Below are 17192 nucleotides of genomic sequence, written 5' to 3' on the forward strand. Positions count from 1 at the left end.
CAACATATATGAAAAAGTATTACAAGGTGAGTGTCTATATATGGGTATACAGGGGAGTAAAGGGTAGGCCTAGGTGTAACGATAAGGTTTGGTCCGTTGCAACATGGCTATTGTGGGTTTGAATAGAAAAATAATCTCCTTTCAAAACAAGGGTAAAATTGCACATATATACCCCTTGCTAGAACCTACCATGGTAGAAGCGTCCTAATTTTTGAAACATTGGCTATCACTAACTGACTAACGTCTATTCTTATAAAGAATCAACTTATTTTTTAAGCTCTCTATTTTTGTGTAATGGTTTCTTCTTCGTCTTCCTTTTCCTTTTCCTTTTCTTCCTACAAGACAACCTTGTTAAATAATTATTATTCATTCTGATCATATTTGGTAATCATATATTAATCATCTTCGAATCATGCATCAAGGTTTGTCTCTTATGCCCACAACCTTCCCACCTCCGTAACATTAGAACTTCAAATAGTGGAGAAATTTTCATGGGCATGAGCATATTTATTTGGTTAATTGGGTCCCGATCAATTTAGTCGGATCGCGCCACGAATTGACACCCCTATACCCAAGTAAGGGTTCACTGACCTGAGGTGGCCGACTTCTTGGAAGGCAAAGTCTGTAATAATGGCCAAAGTGGGATTATCAAGGTTGGCTTTCTTGGCACCAATGGGAGGTGGGCCTCCTAGGGCCAACTTCGGGTCAATCTTATCAAAGCCTTGTCCCAGTGCTGCCTACAAGAAAAACTCAGCTTCAAGGAACTCACCCTAGGTAAACTTTTGAGTCTTCTTTCTTTTTCCCAATCTTTATCCATCCTTCTCTTCTTTATGATTATACATTTAACCCAAAAAAAAAAAGTTTATATACTTCATTTCTTCACTATCTTGAGCTTTATTTCTTTGAAAAATCAAGGACTCACAATAAAACTAATACAAATTTGGAAAACGTTTGAGCTCATCAGACAGAGACATCACATTAGCAGAGCCTCAGTGTAGCCCATTTGAAAAAACCATGAGAATCCATATTAGAGAAAATTTACCTTCTTCACATGGGATCTCACTGAGTGTCAAAGGATATCGATCTAGGTCATGAGTCATCAAATTCATGATCACATAACCATCATATTTTGTTCCAGTATATGATTTGTGGATTTCAATTGGATTCAGACACGTTAAAGGCATTAATGTTCACACATAACCTTCACCACTAATAGAACACTTGAATGGAGACAACTAAACAGTTGAGTCGTCTTTTATTAGGTTGAAATAAGGTTTAAAATTTTGGGATCAGTCTCAACCAAAATCGATATCAGTTGGGATCATATTAAATCAAACAAACTTACCTGTTATTAAAAAATAATAATAATTTGATATTTTGAACTAATTTACCTTATATCTTCTCAGCGGATTGGTATTGGATCAGTCAAGATCAGAGATAGATCTCAGTCAATACCGATTCAGTCCGGGTGATCCTGACTAATTGGATCCGGTTTTATATCTATGGGTTGAAGAGTAGCTAGCTTTTGATTTTCAGGTTTTTCTTTTTTTTATTAGGTTGAAGAGTTCTTGCTGTTAGCTAAGCTTTGCCCAAATGATCAACTAACCTCTCTTTAATAACAAAGTAAGGAGGAAAGTCAATCGGTTATTTAAAGTTTGATGATGATGGAAAATGGAATAACTGATACTATAAATCTTTTTGGTATACTGTAATGAAACCGCAAGCGTTACCTTTCCCATTTTAAATTTCTTCTTGAAGAAAAGTTCTTGTTAATTTCTTTCTCTTCCTCTTTCTCTTCCTCTTCTTCTTCTCATTCTTTTCTAACCTTATGCAAATAACAATAATCATAATCTTATTCTAACTGAACGGGATCGGCTACATGGATCCGATATGGAAAAAGAAAGTAAAGAAACAAAAGAGAGGTTAAAAAGAAGAAACTTTGGAGATAATAGAAGAAGGTATAACAATATAGAAATGCGCATCATGGAAACATCCCTTATAGGGGGTTTGCAACACGGGTCCTTTCTCTCCACGAAACTCTATCCGAAGTCATACTAGGGTCGAGCCTTACACTTTGCATATCATTTCGGACCACTTTGTTAATAGTCATCTTTGGCCTGCCCCTACCTTTTCTAACTCCCTCCAAATGAATCCGGTCACTCTTCCTTACTGGGGAATCCATAGGTCTTTGTTAATAGTCCTCTTCTGGCCTCATGTTGCGTAAAAATGTTTGGATGAATCCTGAAGGCACTTCCAGCTATTAGATGCTCACTGCAAACTATTTTAACACCTATACTTTGCAGTTTATAGTTATCCAAGTAACAATAAACTCCCATTTGCTGTATATAGGTAGCTTGTAGGAAACACTTGTATTTGGATTGGAAAATGATGCCAGAAGCTTAGTTCCATGGAACTTTTATGAATTTCTAATGGAGTACAGTGACTTATACCTTTTGGAGAAATTCTTTTCACACCATAGAAAAGGATACGCCCACCAATCTAGGGTCAATATTACGAATTTGGTTCCTCTCTCCATATTGGGACCTTCCTACTGGACCTCACACCTCCCATGGGTTGTGGGACCCAACATAATTCAGAGTTCGGGACCCACACATGGGTAGTGTGACATCGAGTGCAAAGGTCCCCATATGGGATCTGTATCCTATTGTATGAAGTCAATAATGACCTCTTCATTGTTCCCGATTTGGCAAGGGATTCTTCATTCACCGTGGCGAAGGGAAACTTACTCCTCATTTTTTCTAATATCCGAATTTTTGTGATAGTTTATGCAAAATGCACTTCTTTTTTTTCATTTTTGGAATCAGGTTTCCTCTTCCTTGCAAGTAATCATCCCATCTCATCTCACACTGTCCATGGGATGTGGGGATTGGGGCTCTCATTTTTTGGACCAAGTTTTCGGTCATCTATGGTGAAGAGAGAATTCTAACCTTTTGATTGAATCCTACAAGGGTATATAGTCTGGACCTTCCCAACAGGAGTACGAGAAGAGTTAATAATGAGATCATTGTTCTAAGTAGTCCAATCATAACGTTAAATCAACATAAATGAAAACACTTTCTCTTCACCCTAATTGACATGACACGAAAAACTTTCAAATCAAAATAGAATGTGAAAATTTTTTCGTAAGATTGTGAAGGGTTCATCAATGAACTTTAAGGTCAACATTATTACCATTCAATCACAATGATAGCTATTGTGAAGGAATCCCTCTCCTTCTAAAATTGAAAAAGTGACAAAAGAGAACTTGAGAAAATAATAACCATGTAAGATCTTGATTATTGATGATTTCACTAATCAAAACAAAAACCCATTTTCGAGTAAGTCTATGGAATCTGAGGCTGTTGGTATGCATTCTAGATTAATAATGTATTTCAAGAAATTATACCAAACCAAACGCAACATTAATTTTGATCATAGAAGTAAGCTTGACCGGTTAAAGCTTAACACTGGATCCATCGATAAACCCATTTACAACCCTAGCAATAGAAGGAGGGATATCCTCCTAAAAAATGGGCAATTAGCCAATAGGCCTTGGAAAATGATTGATATGAACTAAATAATCTGTTGGCCTGGACTAACATTGTCCACTGCAATCCATGACTTCAATGAATCAATGAAGAGCACTAAACACCTTTGTGTGAGTGGTCCCAAAAAGATAAAAGGAATCAAACTAAGAACCTCATGTTTCATGAGGCAAAGGTCCCTTGCCAACTTGGTTACACCCTGGGGGTTAAGATCTTTGGGGTTAAATACTTCTCATGATCCTCTTTTCTAGAAGCTTTACTTTGTAAAACCTCACCATGAATTTGGTGAAGTCTGGAGTAACTCTATGGAATTGTGTTTGTTGGATGGTAAGGGGGGTCACTTAAACATCTGGCAACATCCTTGAATACAACTACTGCAGAGTCTTGAGATTCCAGGTCTTTACCAACCCTTCACCTAATAGGATCCTTTGGATCAACAGAATTTTATCACACTCAAATGGAGAATTTAATTAAAAAAAAAAAAATCAAGTTGCTATACATTAGTGTATATATATATATATATATTAATTAGAACCCTCAATGGGTTTCTTACATAACTTGGATAAAAATAAAAATTGGATATTGGATCTCTAGATTCCTTATTTTCATATCATTATAACAATATTCTCTCTTTCTATGAGTACACACCACAATCATATACCACATGCAAGGTATGCACCACTCAATCTAGAGATGGAAACTAAGAATGGTGTTCAAGAAGTTCCCTTGCAATCTTTCCATTGCCACCTTTAGGGTAAAAGCCTCCGGGAATGTGCTCATTGCCGGTGCCATAGACGATCCTCAAGATCTCATTGGGAGTTCTTGCGTAAGAGAGAGAGTCATAGTTTGCAGACAAGACATTACTGCAAGTACGATTCTCAGCACCCAACTCAGGTGGAACAATGACGCCTTCATCCTTGATTCCACACATACCTAGTCTGTTCCTCAGCTTCGAGATCTTGTCTGTGAACTCCTCCACTGTCACCTTATAGGGTTCCACCACTTCCTTGGCCCTCTCATATAAATAAGTTCTTATCACTGCATCTTGACCTGATTCCACTCCTAGAAGACCCACCAACAGCTGCAATTCTCAACAAATTAATTAAAATGGATCAACCCATCACCCAAATCCTAAACATGGACTCTTTCACAATTAATTAATCACTACTTACTGCCTTTGTTTTGTATCCTTTGATGAATGGATTGGTTCCAACGTAACCGGTAAGTCCCACATAAGGATATACATAAGCAGCTAACATGAAATTGAGGCTGTTACTGTATGGATCGAAGGGAGGGATCAATCGGTATCCGAATGCCTCATCGAATAGCTTGGCAAAGTTATGGGCACTCAGATCCAACAATGGCCTCGGGATCCCACCAACTGTAGATTCAATTGCCCTGATGATAGAAAATACCCAAACAAATTAGCCCGATGTGGAGACTTATAGATACTTAAAACATTTTTTAGCTACATTTTAAGGATGATGAGTTATACCCAAATTCTTAACAACAAAAAAAAAAACACCTTTACAGAGAGTGTTCACTGACCTGAGGTGGCCGACTTCTTGGAAGGCAAACTCTGTAATAATGGCCCTAGTGAGATTATCAAGGTTGGCTTTCCTGGCACCGATGGGAGATGGGCCGCCCAAGGCCAGCTCCGGGGCGATCTTATCAAGGCCGTATCCCATTGCTCCCCACAAGAAAGACTCTGCTTCGAGGAACTCAATATTGAGGGGGAATTGCATCAGGTCCACATCTTCTGAGTAAATCGGAATCGCATGGGAAGGATGATATGGTCCACATATTGGGTGCCCCTTGGAGTGATCAGAGGTACCATAGCAACAGAAGAGCAAGTTGGCTAAGATAATTAACAGCACTGACAGCTGCAGGTAGTTGCAGAACATAGAAGCCATTGTCATTGGAATGAAGAGAGAGAGAGAGAGAAAAAGAGAAGGAGAGAGACTTGTTCCACAGTGGGAGAGAGATTTTCAATTATATTTATAGTGGGAGAGGTAGTGCATGGGTATACGGTTGTCATGCATTCTTGCATCAATCAATTCATCAAAAATGTTTATATATATATATATATATATATATACGTGTCGGTTTCTTCATTTCTTCATTATCTTGAGATTTACTTCTCTGAAAAATGGGGAAGGACCCCGTAATAAAACTAATAAAGATATGAAAAACGTTTGAGCCTATCAGATAGGGACATCACATAAGGCAGCTCTTCGGTGTAGGGCAATCTAAAGAACCGTGAGAGTTTGGATAAGCTCAATGCCCACGTGGGAGAAGAGCTATCTTCTTCACACGAGATCTCACCGTTTCAATAGATAATCCCATTATGAACTAGAATAATTATAAAAAGTGTGAATTTCAAATTATCAGTTAGAGCTTGAGTTCCACTTTATTTTAGAAATTATCACAATCAATGCTGATCTATCTTTCCCCATCTTGTGTTACTAATCTCTACTTTCTTTATTTTATTTTTATTTTTTTTTAGTTCCGAACTTGACCCTATAAGAGGGACCACCACCCAATAGCATGTTGCCACCTAAACCTGTATTTCTTTTGAGAAAATCTCCTAATTATTCCAAAACAATTAGAAAGCGATTCTTTAACTAGAAAGAATTCTACTCAAGGGATTCCTTTTTCAAAGGGAAGTAGATTACTCAATAATTTCACATTTCATTTATGTCGTAATTGAACAAGGAATCTAAAAAAAAGGAAGAATAAAATGAATCAATGAAATGAAATCTTGGTTGATCTTCAATAGGAACTTGAGTAAGGACTCTTATCTCACTAAAGTTGCACATGATATCAAACCCTATCCTCTCCTAGAATTTGTATTCTAATGTAACTCATCCTATTGGATCTCCTTATAAGATAGAGTTTCCAATCATGTGGATTCTTATCTAGGCTCTATATATATAGACAACTAGGTTGTTATCTTCTCAAGTCAAGTAATACAATATAGTTCTATTACTCAACGCAGATGGATGTTTTCACACGTAACCTTGAGTGGACATCCGCCTAGCAGTTAAGTCATCTTTGATTAGGTTAAAACAAGGTTTTAAAACTCCAGATCAATCTCAGGAGACATCTAAACTTCTTTGAGGTGGATACCTACCTGGGCAGTTAAGTCATCTGTGATTAGGTTAAAACAAGGTTTTAAAACTCCGATCATTCTCAACTATTTGAATCAAATCGGTATAAAAAAATTGATATTTTAACTATAGCCTCATACTTTATCAGTGGATTATTTTTGACAGATCAAAATCAATCTCAACCGTTACCAATTCTATTTGTAGAACTATGAGTTGAAGGGTAGCTAGCTCTTGGTTTTCAGGGTTTTGGATTAGGTTGAAGTGTTATTGATATCAGCTATTTGTAGAACTATGAGTTGAAGGGTAGCTAGCTCTTGGTTTTCAGGTTTTTGGATTAGGTTGAAGTGTTAGTTGAGTTGATATTAGCTAAACTTTGCCCAAATGATCAACTAATCTCTCTTGCAGGGAGGAAAGGAAGTCTATGATTTAACATGTGATGGTGATGGAGACGGAATAACTGATTATACACATCTTTTAAGGTATACTGCAATGAAGCCGCAAGGGTTACCTTTTGTTTTGAATTTCTTTTAGACTGTGTTTGGTAGTAAGAGAAGAAAATAAAATAAAAGAAAAAAATACAATTTTTGTACTTACGCTTTGCAACTTGTAGGTATCTAGCTAGGGAAGCATGTAACAGTAAACTCTATAACTCTATGGGTAATTTACAGCGCCACCCCCTGAAGAATGCCAATATTAGAGGGACATCTCCTCTCTTTCACCAAATTAGACTCGGACCCCTTGCCGTCAGTCATCGTTACAAAATATATAAAAAATGCTGACATCAGCAATTCAAATTTTTCTTAAATACCATTTTACCCTTAAAATAGGGAAATACCAAAATTGTCCTTAATGGTTGTATTCTCAAAATCGATTGAAGATCCCTTCTGCCACCGCCGCCTCTGCTCCATGTCCGCCGCTTAATCCAAAAACTCATGAGGACTCTCGTTCCTCCTCACCACCTCGTTTTAAACCCTGAAATTAACTCTGCATCTCTTCACCATCTCTTCAGACATAGAGAAGTAAGCCGCAGGGCAAATGTCTGAAAGGATTCTTTCCTGGTAACGGAAGAACGAGGCCGATCTGTGAAAACCCTAATCTCTGAATTATTCTCTTCTGTAGGAAATTGGAATATCAAATTCAGAGGTGACAGATCTCTTCCCACTTGATTGAACAAGATGGTGTTAGCAGAGCTCGGGGGGAGCATATCCCGTGCTCTCCAGCAGATGAGCAATGCCACAATCAACGACAAGAAGTTACTCAACGAATGTCTCAATGAGATACTGTATTTGATTTTCTGACCTGAAAGTGCTCCATATAATCTAACAGTACTCATTGCCCACACATTTGCTGACTAGAATCATATTTTTCTGTAGAATTTCGTCCACACCAACCCTTCGGAAGCAAAAGAAACCCAAAAACATCAAATGGAAGCCTACCCATTTGTCAAGAAGACTTTCATCCTAACTAAACCCTTAGGACGAAACATCTGGTAATTGATTTGCATATCTGGAGATGCTTCATACAACAGTTATGATAAGAAATTTGAAATTTGTTGTAAATTATGGTGAATCAGGATTTATGAGTTAACCAATATATTTCCAAAGATTGTTGATTTGATGGTAATTAGGTGGGAAAACTATACCAATAACCCTGGATTTTGTGACTGCAGACTTGGGTTCTTAAACATGTAGATTACAGTTTCCCAATGGAATTGATGAGATTAGGCAGCGAAGGAGCGGCCGCACCTTAACGAAGGACCCCGGTGCCCTCTCTTCCAAACAGCTTCTCCATGATGAAAGCGAAGAAGGTCATCACCAAGATCAGACCACGGACGCCACCTATTGCGAGATCCGAAAAAGCGTGTCCTTCTCCATCGTCGCCGCCGCCGCAGCCGCCTCTGCTCCAGATCCGCCGCCGACAGATCCGGCTCATCGAGAATTTTACAACGGTTCAGGCACCGACAATAACGACGCAATAAGGCTTTCCTTTTCTCTTTTTTTAAATCTTCTTTTTGGTCAGTGGTTCAGGTCCGGCAATAAGGTTTTATTTTTTGTTTTTTAAATCCTCTCTTCTTCTTCTCTAGCTCTTCTTTTTCTTCAGGTCAGCTGGACAGTAGCAGCTATGAGCCGTGTTCTTTTTTTAGGAAGCTTGAAGATTTTGGAGCCCGAGGCTTCAGAAGAATCACAATAGGGTAGGGAAGAGAGGAGTCCCGCCGCCGCCTCCTCTGCTCCATATCCGCCACCGACAGATCCGATCTCATTGATCCAAATACCGGCGATGGAGATCCGACGGAGAAGATAATCGAAGGTTGCGTTTTTTCTCCTTTTTTTCCTTCAATCTGTTCGGAATCTGCAGTCTGTGGTGGTCTTGGTTGAAAATCCGGCAAATTATGGTTGAAATCTGTGGTTCTCTGTATTTTGAAAGCTTCACTGTAATGAAAAAATATGAGTTTTTCAATAGCAAGGGTATAATGGTCATTTTAAGTCGACACTTAACAGTGACTGACGGTAAGGGGTCCGAGTCTAATTTGGTGAAAGAGAGGGGGTGTCCCTCTAATATTGGCATTCTTCAGGGGGTGGCGCTGTAAATTACCCTAACTCTATCCTATTCTTTGCCGTCTATGTATAACCTGTAGGATATGCAAATTTGGATTGGAAAATGATATATCAGAAGTTGAGTTCCATGCAACTTCTATGAATTTCTCATGGAGTAGGTTTTTTTTTTTTTTTAGTTGGCTTGGAGGGGACACCCCAGTGTTATGGAAGCGGTATCATAGTGACCCCAAGGTCTAGTCGGGTCAAAGATCTGAACACCTTGGATATTAAAAAAAAAATGACATTATTTTTCAGGAAAAGTTTTTTCCACCATATAGTAGGATTCACCCACTCATCTAGGGTCACCATTACAAATTTGGTTCCTCTCTCCATATAGGGACCTTCCTAGTGGGGGTCTCACACGATTCATGGTAAGGGTGTCAACCTGTACCGAAAATTGAAAATCAAAACCGATACTATACCGAATTACCCATACTTAATCATATCGAATTAATTCGGTACAATATCGGTATGAGGCTCCTATATCGGGATACTATTTGGTATAGGTATGGGACATGACTTTAAAAACACACCATACTGTGTCGATTTCGTACCAAATACCCATACCGAATACTAAACCAGATAAATTTGGTATGGTATCAATATGAGGTTACTGTACTAATCACTATTTGGTATGGTATTGTTATGGCGTATATATGGCTTGTACCATACCAAAGATTGATACCATATTGAATTGACACCCTTAGTCCATTGGTGTGGGACCCACCATAATTTAGAGTCCAGGACCCACACATATGGATGGTGTGAAATCCAGTGCAATGGTCCTCATATGAGGATTCTAGCTCAATTATTTTTATCACTTACTGTATGAAGTCAATAATATCCTCATCATTGTTTCTGATTTGGCAAGGCATTCTCCATTCACTATGGGAGAAGGGAAACTTACCCTCCCCCTGTTTCTTCTAATATTTGAATTTTTATGATAGTTTATGCAAGTTGAATTTTTTTTCCATTTTTGGAATCAAGTTCCTCTCCCTTGCGAGTAACCACCCCCATGCTCTCACATTGTCCACGGGCTCTCATTTTTGGACCAAGATTTCTTTCATATATGGTGAAGAGAGAATTCTAACCTTTTGATTGAACCCTATAAGGTTATATAGTTTGGACCTTCCCAACAAGGGTAGGGGAAGAGTTAATGATGAGATCATTGTTCTAAGGAGGCCACTCATAACGTTAAATCAACATAAATGGAGAGATCCTCTCTTCACCCTATGGGACACAACCTAAAAAATTTGAGCTCAAAATGGAATAGGAAAAGTTTCCCTTAAGATTGTGAGGGGTTCATCAACGAATTTTAGGTCATCATTATTCCCCTTATATGTTGGAGATCCAAAATGTTCTTTAATCTTCCTTAACACCATCCAATCACAATGATAACCATCGTGAATGAATCCCTCCTAGAATTGAGAAAGTGACATAATAGAACCCAGAAAAATAATAACTATGGGAGATCTGGACTTCACTAGTCAAATCAAAAACCCATTTCCGAGTAAGTCTATGAAGTCTGAGGCTGTGTTTCGTATGCATTTTAGATTAATAATGCATTCCAAAAAATCATACCAAACACAACCTTAGTTTTAGTATTAGAAGTGGACTTGACTGGTTAAAGCTCGACACCGGATTACTGGACCTAGGCTGATTACAGACCTGTCAATAACAGTGTTCTAGTTGTAGCCTGGCAGGAGCCCAATCGAGGCTGGCTCCCAACTGTTTATAGCCCAATTACAGACAGTTAGCCCGACTGTAGACCACTGAACCGATAAACCCATTTCCGAATATTATAACTTTTTAAATAACCAACCAATCGATCAAATAAAAACATGTTCATGGCCTGGCTTACAAGACCCGATTATCTACATGACTCGTAACAATGCATGGCCTTTAAATTTGTGGGAGTGATTAGGTCCAACCGAAACCAACGGTCCCACAACGTCAGAGGCAAATTTTTCCACCATTCAGAAACTCTAAGCTGGACTTTCAAAAGTTTTAGGTTGGGCATCTGGTCTGTATGCTTTCTCTTTCTTGCTTTTGGACTTTCTTCTCACAATCACTCCACCCAGGCCAGAGTGAAGGCAAAAGTCACAGGGCATGGCAAAAGTCTGTGTAAGCATCACTTCATCATCTTTAATCATAAAGCATTGGTGGAAAGAAAGCACTATTTGAAACTGCTTAATTGAGCAATATAAGAGCCTAGTTTGTACAAAAATTTAACACAACCAGAGATGCTTTCTGTAATTTGGAACTTCAGTCTCCATCATCATTTAAAGGTTAGGGCACTTGGAATGATTTTCTAATAGAATTTATGCAATCAAATAGAGAGCTGAAGGGAAGAAAAACAAATATCAAAACAATGAAACAGCTTCTTGCACACATTATGAAAGCAAATGTTGGGAAACAACATCATAGTTTTAAGGTTTAATCATTTTTATTTTATTTTTTTTTTTTTCCTTTTTTCCTTTTGTAAGACATCAATATCAACATGGTGTCCTGAAATGATACAAGAAAAAGGATTTGGAGAAATAAGATTTTAGTGTTCCATCTTATGTTTTGCACCATCTAATGTATTCTTGAGTAACATTGCAACGGTCATTGGGCCCACACCACCAGGAACAGGTGTCACCCATCCAGCTACCTTACATGCTTCTTGGAAGTCTACATCACCTACTAACCTGTAACCTGATTTCTTACTTGGGTCATCAAAAGCATTTGTACCCACATCAATAACTGCTGCTCCAGGTTTAATCCAATCCCCCTTGATCTGAGAGAGACAAAGAGTGACCAATCACCATACTGCAATGAAAATGCTCCAAACAAGAGAAATGACCTATTCCATTTAAATAAGGTTCCAAAAAATGCAATCAGATGGGGTTTGATGTATAAAAACAAAACCATACAAGTTCCCGTCAGGTAGACCTTATGGATTAAGCAGAAAATGGCATTGCTGTGTTTGCAATGCACATAGGTAAGTAGGGTTCATCAAAGGAGATCTGCTGGGGGAAAACTACCCTGATTGATAATCGATATCCACCACCTGTGGAGTTTACTTCAGTGTAGTAACTAATTTTCTTCTGCCCATTTAGTTAGAATGGTATGGAGAAAAGGATGGTTACAGGATCAAACGTTTGGCCTCACATGGTTGATGAATCATGGAACCAACTGGTTTTTTTTTTTTTTTTTTTCTTTAAGTTCAAGCAAAGCAACCACATTCACATCTTAAACAAACTCATACATATACTCTCTCAAGAATTTGGCTGTAGTTTAATCATGAACCTTAGTGCAGCACGAAAAAGATATTTGCAATGGACCAGAGTGTGCACCAGTACCAGTTTGATTAATAGTACCATCACAAGAAATTGATGATTTATTTTGAGTTATAGTAATGTTGCAAGAAAATATGAAGCTCGATTTTATAATTACCATCATTGCTTGTCCTGCTGCAGCAATAACAATGTCTGCTTCCCGAATGATGCTTTCTGCATTATGGGTATGAGAGTGAACTACGGTAACAGTGGCATCTGCTTTCAGAAGTAATAGTGAAACCGGCAATCCGACTATGTTGCTTCGACCAACCACAACTGCTCTTTTACCCTTTACACTTATTCCACTCCGTGACAGAAGTTCTAGACATCCCTGTACAGAAAGAACAATCATTCAAGATCCATAATCTTCAATCTAAAATACAATGGGCATTCTAGCTTAACATCCATATCAAACGTTCTTAAAGAAAACTTTGTTCTTTCCTGCACCATAACAAAGAAAAGTGTTTTAAGTTGAATAACCTTGGGGGTGCAAGGCTGAAACAAAGGTTCTCTGCCTTTCATTGCTAGCTTGCCAATATTCAGCGGATGAAAACCGTCTACATCCTTATCAATGCTGATTTCACTTAGGACTTTCTCCTCGTTAATATGCTTTGGCAATGGAAGTTGGACCAGTATCCCTGCCAATTTCACAGTGCAGACCTCATTTTAGAATAAGAGCTGTTTTACAAAACTTGCTTCAGTAAAAGTGAAAATGCATTCGGAACATTCAATTTAATGATACAGAAGAACATTTTTTTTTTATCACAATACAATGTCCATATTGAATACATTACAATAGACTATATCTTGACAACTGGATAAACATTAAAAAAATTTATATATTTCATAGATAAATAAAGAAGTTGAAGATGGATTTCAGCTATGTGATTGGTAGACCAACACACTTGGCCTGAAGAGCAGATTGTCAAGCAATGTGAAATGCTTGAAGTAAAAGAGGGAGGGAGGGGACTGTTATCTTAAAAGAAAGAAATGCTTTAATGGAGAGAAGTTGGAAAAATCTAGTAACTAATTCTGGAAATTGAAATGTAAGTTTTCTCCGCACCAAAAGCATGGAGAGCCAGGATTTTTATGTTAAGATCAACTAACCATGTACATCAGGTTGTGCATTTAAGTCATGGACCTTCTGGATCAATTCATCCTCAGATACTTGCTCTGGAAGATCTACATCAACTGACTTAATGCCAACTTCAGCACATGCCTTCCTCTTCATATTCACATAGCTTTGAGAATCCTTCCTGTTGCCCACAATGACAACAGCAAGTCCAGGGACCTAAGCATCCACCAACAACACAACTAGTTACAGCTCCTACTCAATAGACAATCCAATAACACAAAAAAAAAAATATACATATATATATATATATATATATATATAAAAGAGAGAAACCCATGAAGGTAATAAGACTTGATATATTAATTTGCATTATGCTTCTGAAACCATATAAGTAGGAGTACTGGACATGGAGAATCCAGAATACCCACAGAGATTATCACCTCTAGAGAAGCGCATTGAATTAAAAATAAAAAAATAAAATAAAAATTTTATAATCACAAGACAGCAGTAATTAGAGTTAATTTCCGCTTCAATTTAATAACCTGATACATATCGATAAATCTTCTACTTCAGTTCAATTTTCATATAGAGTGTTCTCCTAAATCCGACCAAATAGAAAAACAAAAACTAGGGACGACAAATTGCTTCTTAGTTCAGTAACTCAGATTGTGATGCACCATGAATCCAAATCAGAATCATCAGAGCAAGAACTTCAGAGAGGAAACGTAAGCACAAACCCAGTAAAGAAAATAAGTTTCAGGGGAGGAGGGAAGAGAGTGACCTTGCCGTATTTCTGGGAAAGATGCTGAACTTCGGCGGCGATTTCTGACCGGATAGTCTGAGCTATGGCTTTACCGTCGATGATAGATGCCTTTTGATTGGCCGTCGACGCCATTGACGGTAAACACTGATAAATTTGTCCAATTTGCGGTGAAATAGACCCAGTTTAACACTGACACAGGGATGGATAGGTTTCATCTAGGATCAGGGATCTGAAATCAATCGACAGACTTTTAATTTACAATAATACCCTTGGATTCCAATCCAACTGCTGGGAAGGATCTATAGATAGCAACTACACATGAACTCATTCCAAGGAGGAATTTGGTGCCACCAAACATTTTTGCCAAATGGCATGTATGGTGCCGCTTACAAGGCTTGATCCCTTTATTTAAATATATTCTCAATAAAATATCAACATACCCCTACCCCAACCCAACCCTAAGCCCTAGCCCTAGCCCTCAGCCCTCAGCCTAAGCCCTCTTCTCTCAATCCAAGCCCAACCTCTGATGGTACAAATGAAAATTGAGAAATCTCAATCCAAGCCCAACTCTATTAGCTCAGATTAGCCCAACCTAAGTTTTATTGACCTTGATCAGGTCATTCTATGCTGGTTGGCCCTGTGTTTTTTGCCATTAGGGTCCTTATCTGTATTAAAAAAAACAAAAGAAAAGATAAAGAGGGCCATCATCAACATCAATTATCCTTAATTATCTGTAAAGGCTCATAGTCTGGAATGTAATATGTATTAATTAATAGGTGACAACGTGAAGTGTTCTCTGTTCAGGAGTGTGACTTCAATGCATGTTGGTTCAATCTATGGGAGGCAAGAAGGTCATTTTATAGGGAGGAGTGAGAGGTCGACACAAAGGCGCAAGCGTGTGGACCATGCTCCCATAAAAGAAATTTTTTTCCTAATTAATATATAGGGAAAAAGAAGCCTGAAAGGCAAGAGAGTCTAAATTATTTGCAACAAGCGGTGAGATGCAACAAGGATCCAATGGCTAGGAGGGCCCGGCCATGCACCCCAGCCGTTGGATGCTTACTACACCTCACTGCCTCACCGCAGATGATTCTGATGCAAGGCAACGTGCCCCATGCACCCAGACAAAGAGGGGGCAAAATAACCGTCCCACTCTTCATGAAAGACGGAAATCTCACCCATGTTGATGCTTTCACACTTGCTTCTGTTGGCCCCCCACGTTGGTGCAGAGGCCTTTCAGAGAACCCTTTCCCTTCTATTACATAAAATCAGGGTTGGGCTAGGTCAGGACAGGCTTATCCTGAAGCTTCAGCCCACACCCGACCTGATCTCAGGCCTAAAAATCCTAACCCAGGATAACATTGTGGGCTGAAAGCCCAGTCCAGGCTTTGTACAGGCTCATGGCAGGGCTCGGGTTCATAGAGCCAAATTTACACCACTAATCAATCATATAGGTATTGGTGATATTTTGATATCGACACCGATTGAAAAAGTTTCAAAAGACGGAATCGAACACCAAATCGGTCCCAAAAAGCCCTAGAATTTGGGGCATTTGTTGAATGGATGCCATGTTGAATGGATATGGTGGAACAGCAATGGGGGCACCCAAGATTTTCTGGGCCTTATCTTACAGCTGTGGACTGAGAACCTCCTTTATCTTCTAGATATGGGCCCACTATTTACATCTAGATATCTCAGTCCACAACCATTGTCAAGAAGCTACAGCCTCAGGCAGATAATATTCCTTTGAATGGTAGACACAAACATGCATGAGAATATCACCAACTTGTTTCACATCCTCCTGATTCATTGTCTTAGTCATTACTAGTTCATTCTTAGAAAGATACGTTTCTTTAGAATTATCTCCTTTTTAACCTTATTTTAAACACAAACATGAAGAGTGGAAGAGTGATAGTGATACTTAATATACTACAAATATATAGGAGCTTTGATCCACAAAAAGAGTAGTGGTTGAAGCTTTTACTTCTTTAAATGCTTTTCTGAGGTTAAAATTGTATAGAGAGAGAGAGTTGTAATTAGGGGTTCCCATCTCTCTAAAAGTCTCCATGTCATAAGAACCCACCACAGCCATTTTTGGACTATCTTCTGAGGACCAAGAAGACCCAAGATTACAAAATTGGCCACAATTATTCTTCAAAATGACCGAAAACACCACAGGTCCATAAGCTCATTTGTTCATGGGTTTAAGTTTCATTTTGGACCAGATAAATTCTGAAGTCCAATTCTGCATGACTAAGATTCCCAATAATTCCAACTCCGTAATCTAGGGGTGTCAATTAGTCAGGTCGCGCTGATTGGGTCATGCCTAATCGGGTTTTCCCGCTTAAGGATCTTGCACTATGATTGGTATGTTTAAGTAATTGATCTTCATATGCTAGGCATGGTCTTTTATCAGGCTATCAATAATCGATATAAACGGGCCTTATTTGGGCTTTAAATGGGTTATAATCTGACTTAAATATGTCGGGCCGAGTTGGGCTATTAATCAGTCGGCTTCTAATTAGGTAGCACCCTTGTACTAGGAACTACAAATAAACAAACATGTTTGACTGCAGCTTGACACGTTAACTAATCAAGCTAGGACAAGTTGGGTTTTAAATGATCGCTCAATTGGGCCTGTGGGTCCAGGCTTGTGTTCTCCCCACACGGGTAGTTACCAATGAAATAGATTCTCCCTTTGTTTAAAGTTGTGTTGGTTAAGATGGAGCTAACTACCCATGTGGGTAGAGAATTTGGACTCGGAATTCATACCCCTCCCATAGTA

The 17192-nt window shown here is 38.6% G+C and overlaps 2 protein-coding genes across 3 annotated transcripts; both read right to left on the reverse strand.

The window, feature by feature from the left end:
- Positions 1–4108: 4108 nt before the first annotated feature.
- Positions 4109–5538, reverse strand: LOC122076121 (desiccation-related protein PCC13-62-like). Its single transcript, XM_042641414.1, has 3 exons — positions 5094–5538; positions 4718–4943; positions 4109–4626 (listed from the first exon to the last, which is right to left on the reverse strand). The coding sequence occupies exons 1-3, from the start codon at positions 5462–5464 to the stop codon at positions 4246–4248; spliced, it is 978 nt and encodes a 325-aa protein (XP_042497348.1). The 5' UTR covers positions 5465–5538; the 3' UTR covers positions 4109–4245.
- Positions 5539–11612: 6074 nt separating this feature from the next.
- LOC122075588 (bifunctional protein FolD 2-like) lies at positions 11613–14721 on the reverse strand. 2 transcript variants are annotated; one of them, XM_042640665.1, is made up of 5 exons: positions 14426–14699; positions 13677–13860; positions 13050–13207; positions 12688–12900; positions 11613–12028 (listed from the first exon to the last, which is right to left on the reverse strand). In XM_042640665.1, the coding sequence occupies exons 1-5, from the start codon at positions 14537–14539 to the stop codon at positions 11798–11800; spliced, it is 900 nt and encodes a 299-aa protein (XP_042496599.1). In that variant the 5' UTR covers positions 14540–14699; the 3' UTR covers positions 11613–11797. The 2 variants fall into 2 exon arrangements, with proteins under 2 accessions (XP_042496599.1, XP_042496607.1); XM_042640673.1 differs by having other exon boundaries at positions 11754–12028; positions 12692–12900; positions 14426–14721.
- Between the last annotated feature and the right edge of the window lie 2471 nt (positions 14722–17192).

Source organism: Macadamia integrifolia, chromosome 1, assembly GCF_013358625.1.
Source record: "Macadamia integrifolia cultivar HAES 741 chromosome 1, SCU_Mint_v3, whole genome shotgun sequence".
In the NCBI taxonomy this organism is placed as follows: Eukaryota; Viridiplantae; Streptophyta; class Magnoliopsida; order Proteales; family Proteaceae; genus Macadamia; species Macadamia integrifolia.

Coding starts and splice junctions, on each gene's coding strand:
- LOC122076121 (XM_042641414.1), bottom strand. CDS start 5,464: ATGACAATGGCTTCTATGTTCTGCAACTACCTGCAGCTGTCAGTGCTG. Junction 4,944..5,093: donor CAAGAAGTCGGCCACCTCAG/GTCAGTGAACAC, acceptor TTCTATCATCAG/GGCAATTGAATCTACAGTTG. Junction 4,627..4,717: donor AAGGATACAAAACAAAGGCA/GTAAGTAGTGAT, acceptor TGAGAATTGCAG/CTGTTGGTGGGTCTTCTAGG.
- LOC122075588 (XM_042640665.1), bottom strand. CDS start 14,539: ATGGCGTCGACGGCCAATCAAAAGGCATCTATCATCGACGGTAAAGCC. Junction 13,208..13,676: donor TGCACAACCTGATGTACATG/GTTAGTTGATCT, acceptor TGAAATTGGCAG/GGATACTGGTCCAACTTCCA. Junction 12,029..12,687: donor CAGCAGGACAAGCAATGATG/GTAATTATAAAA, acceptor TGTCTCTCTCAG/ATCAAGGGGGATTGGATTAA.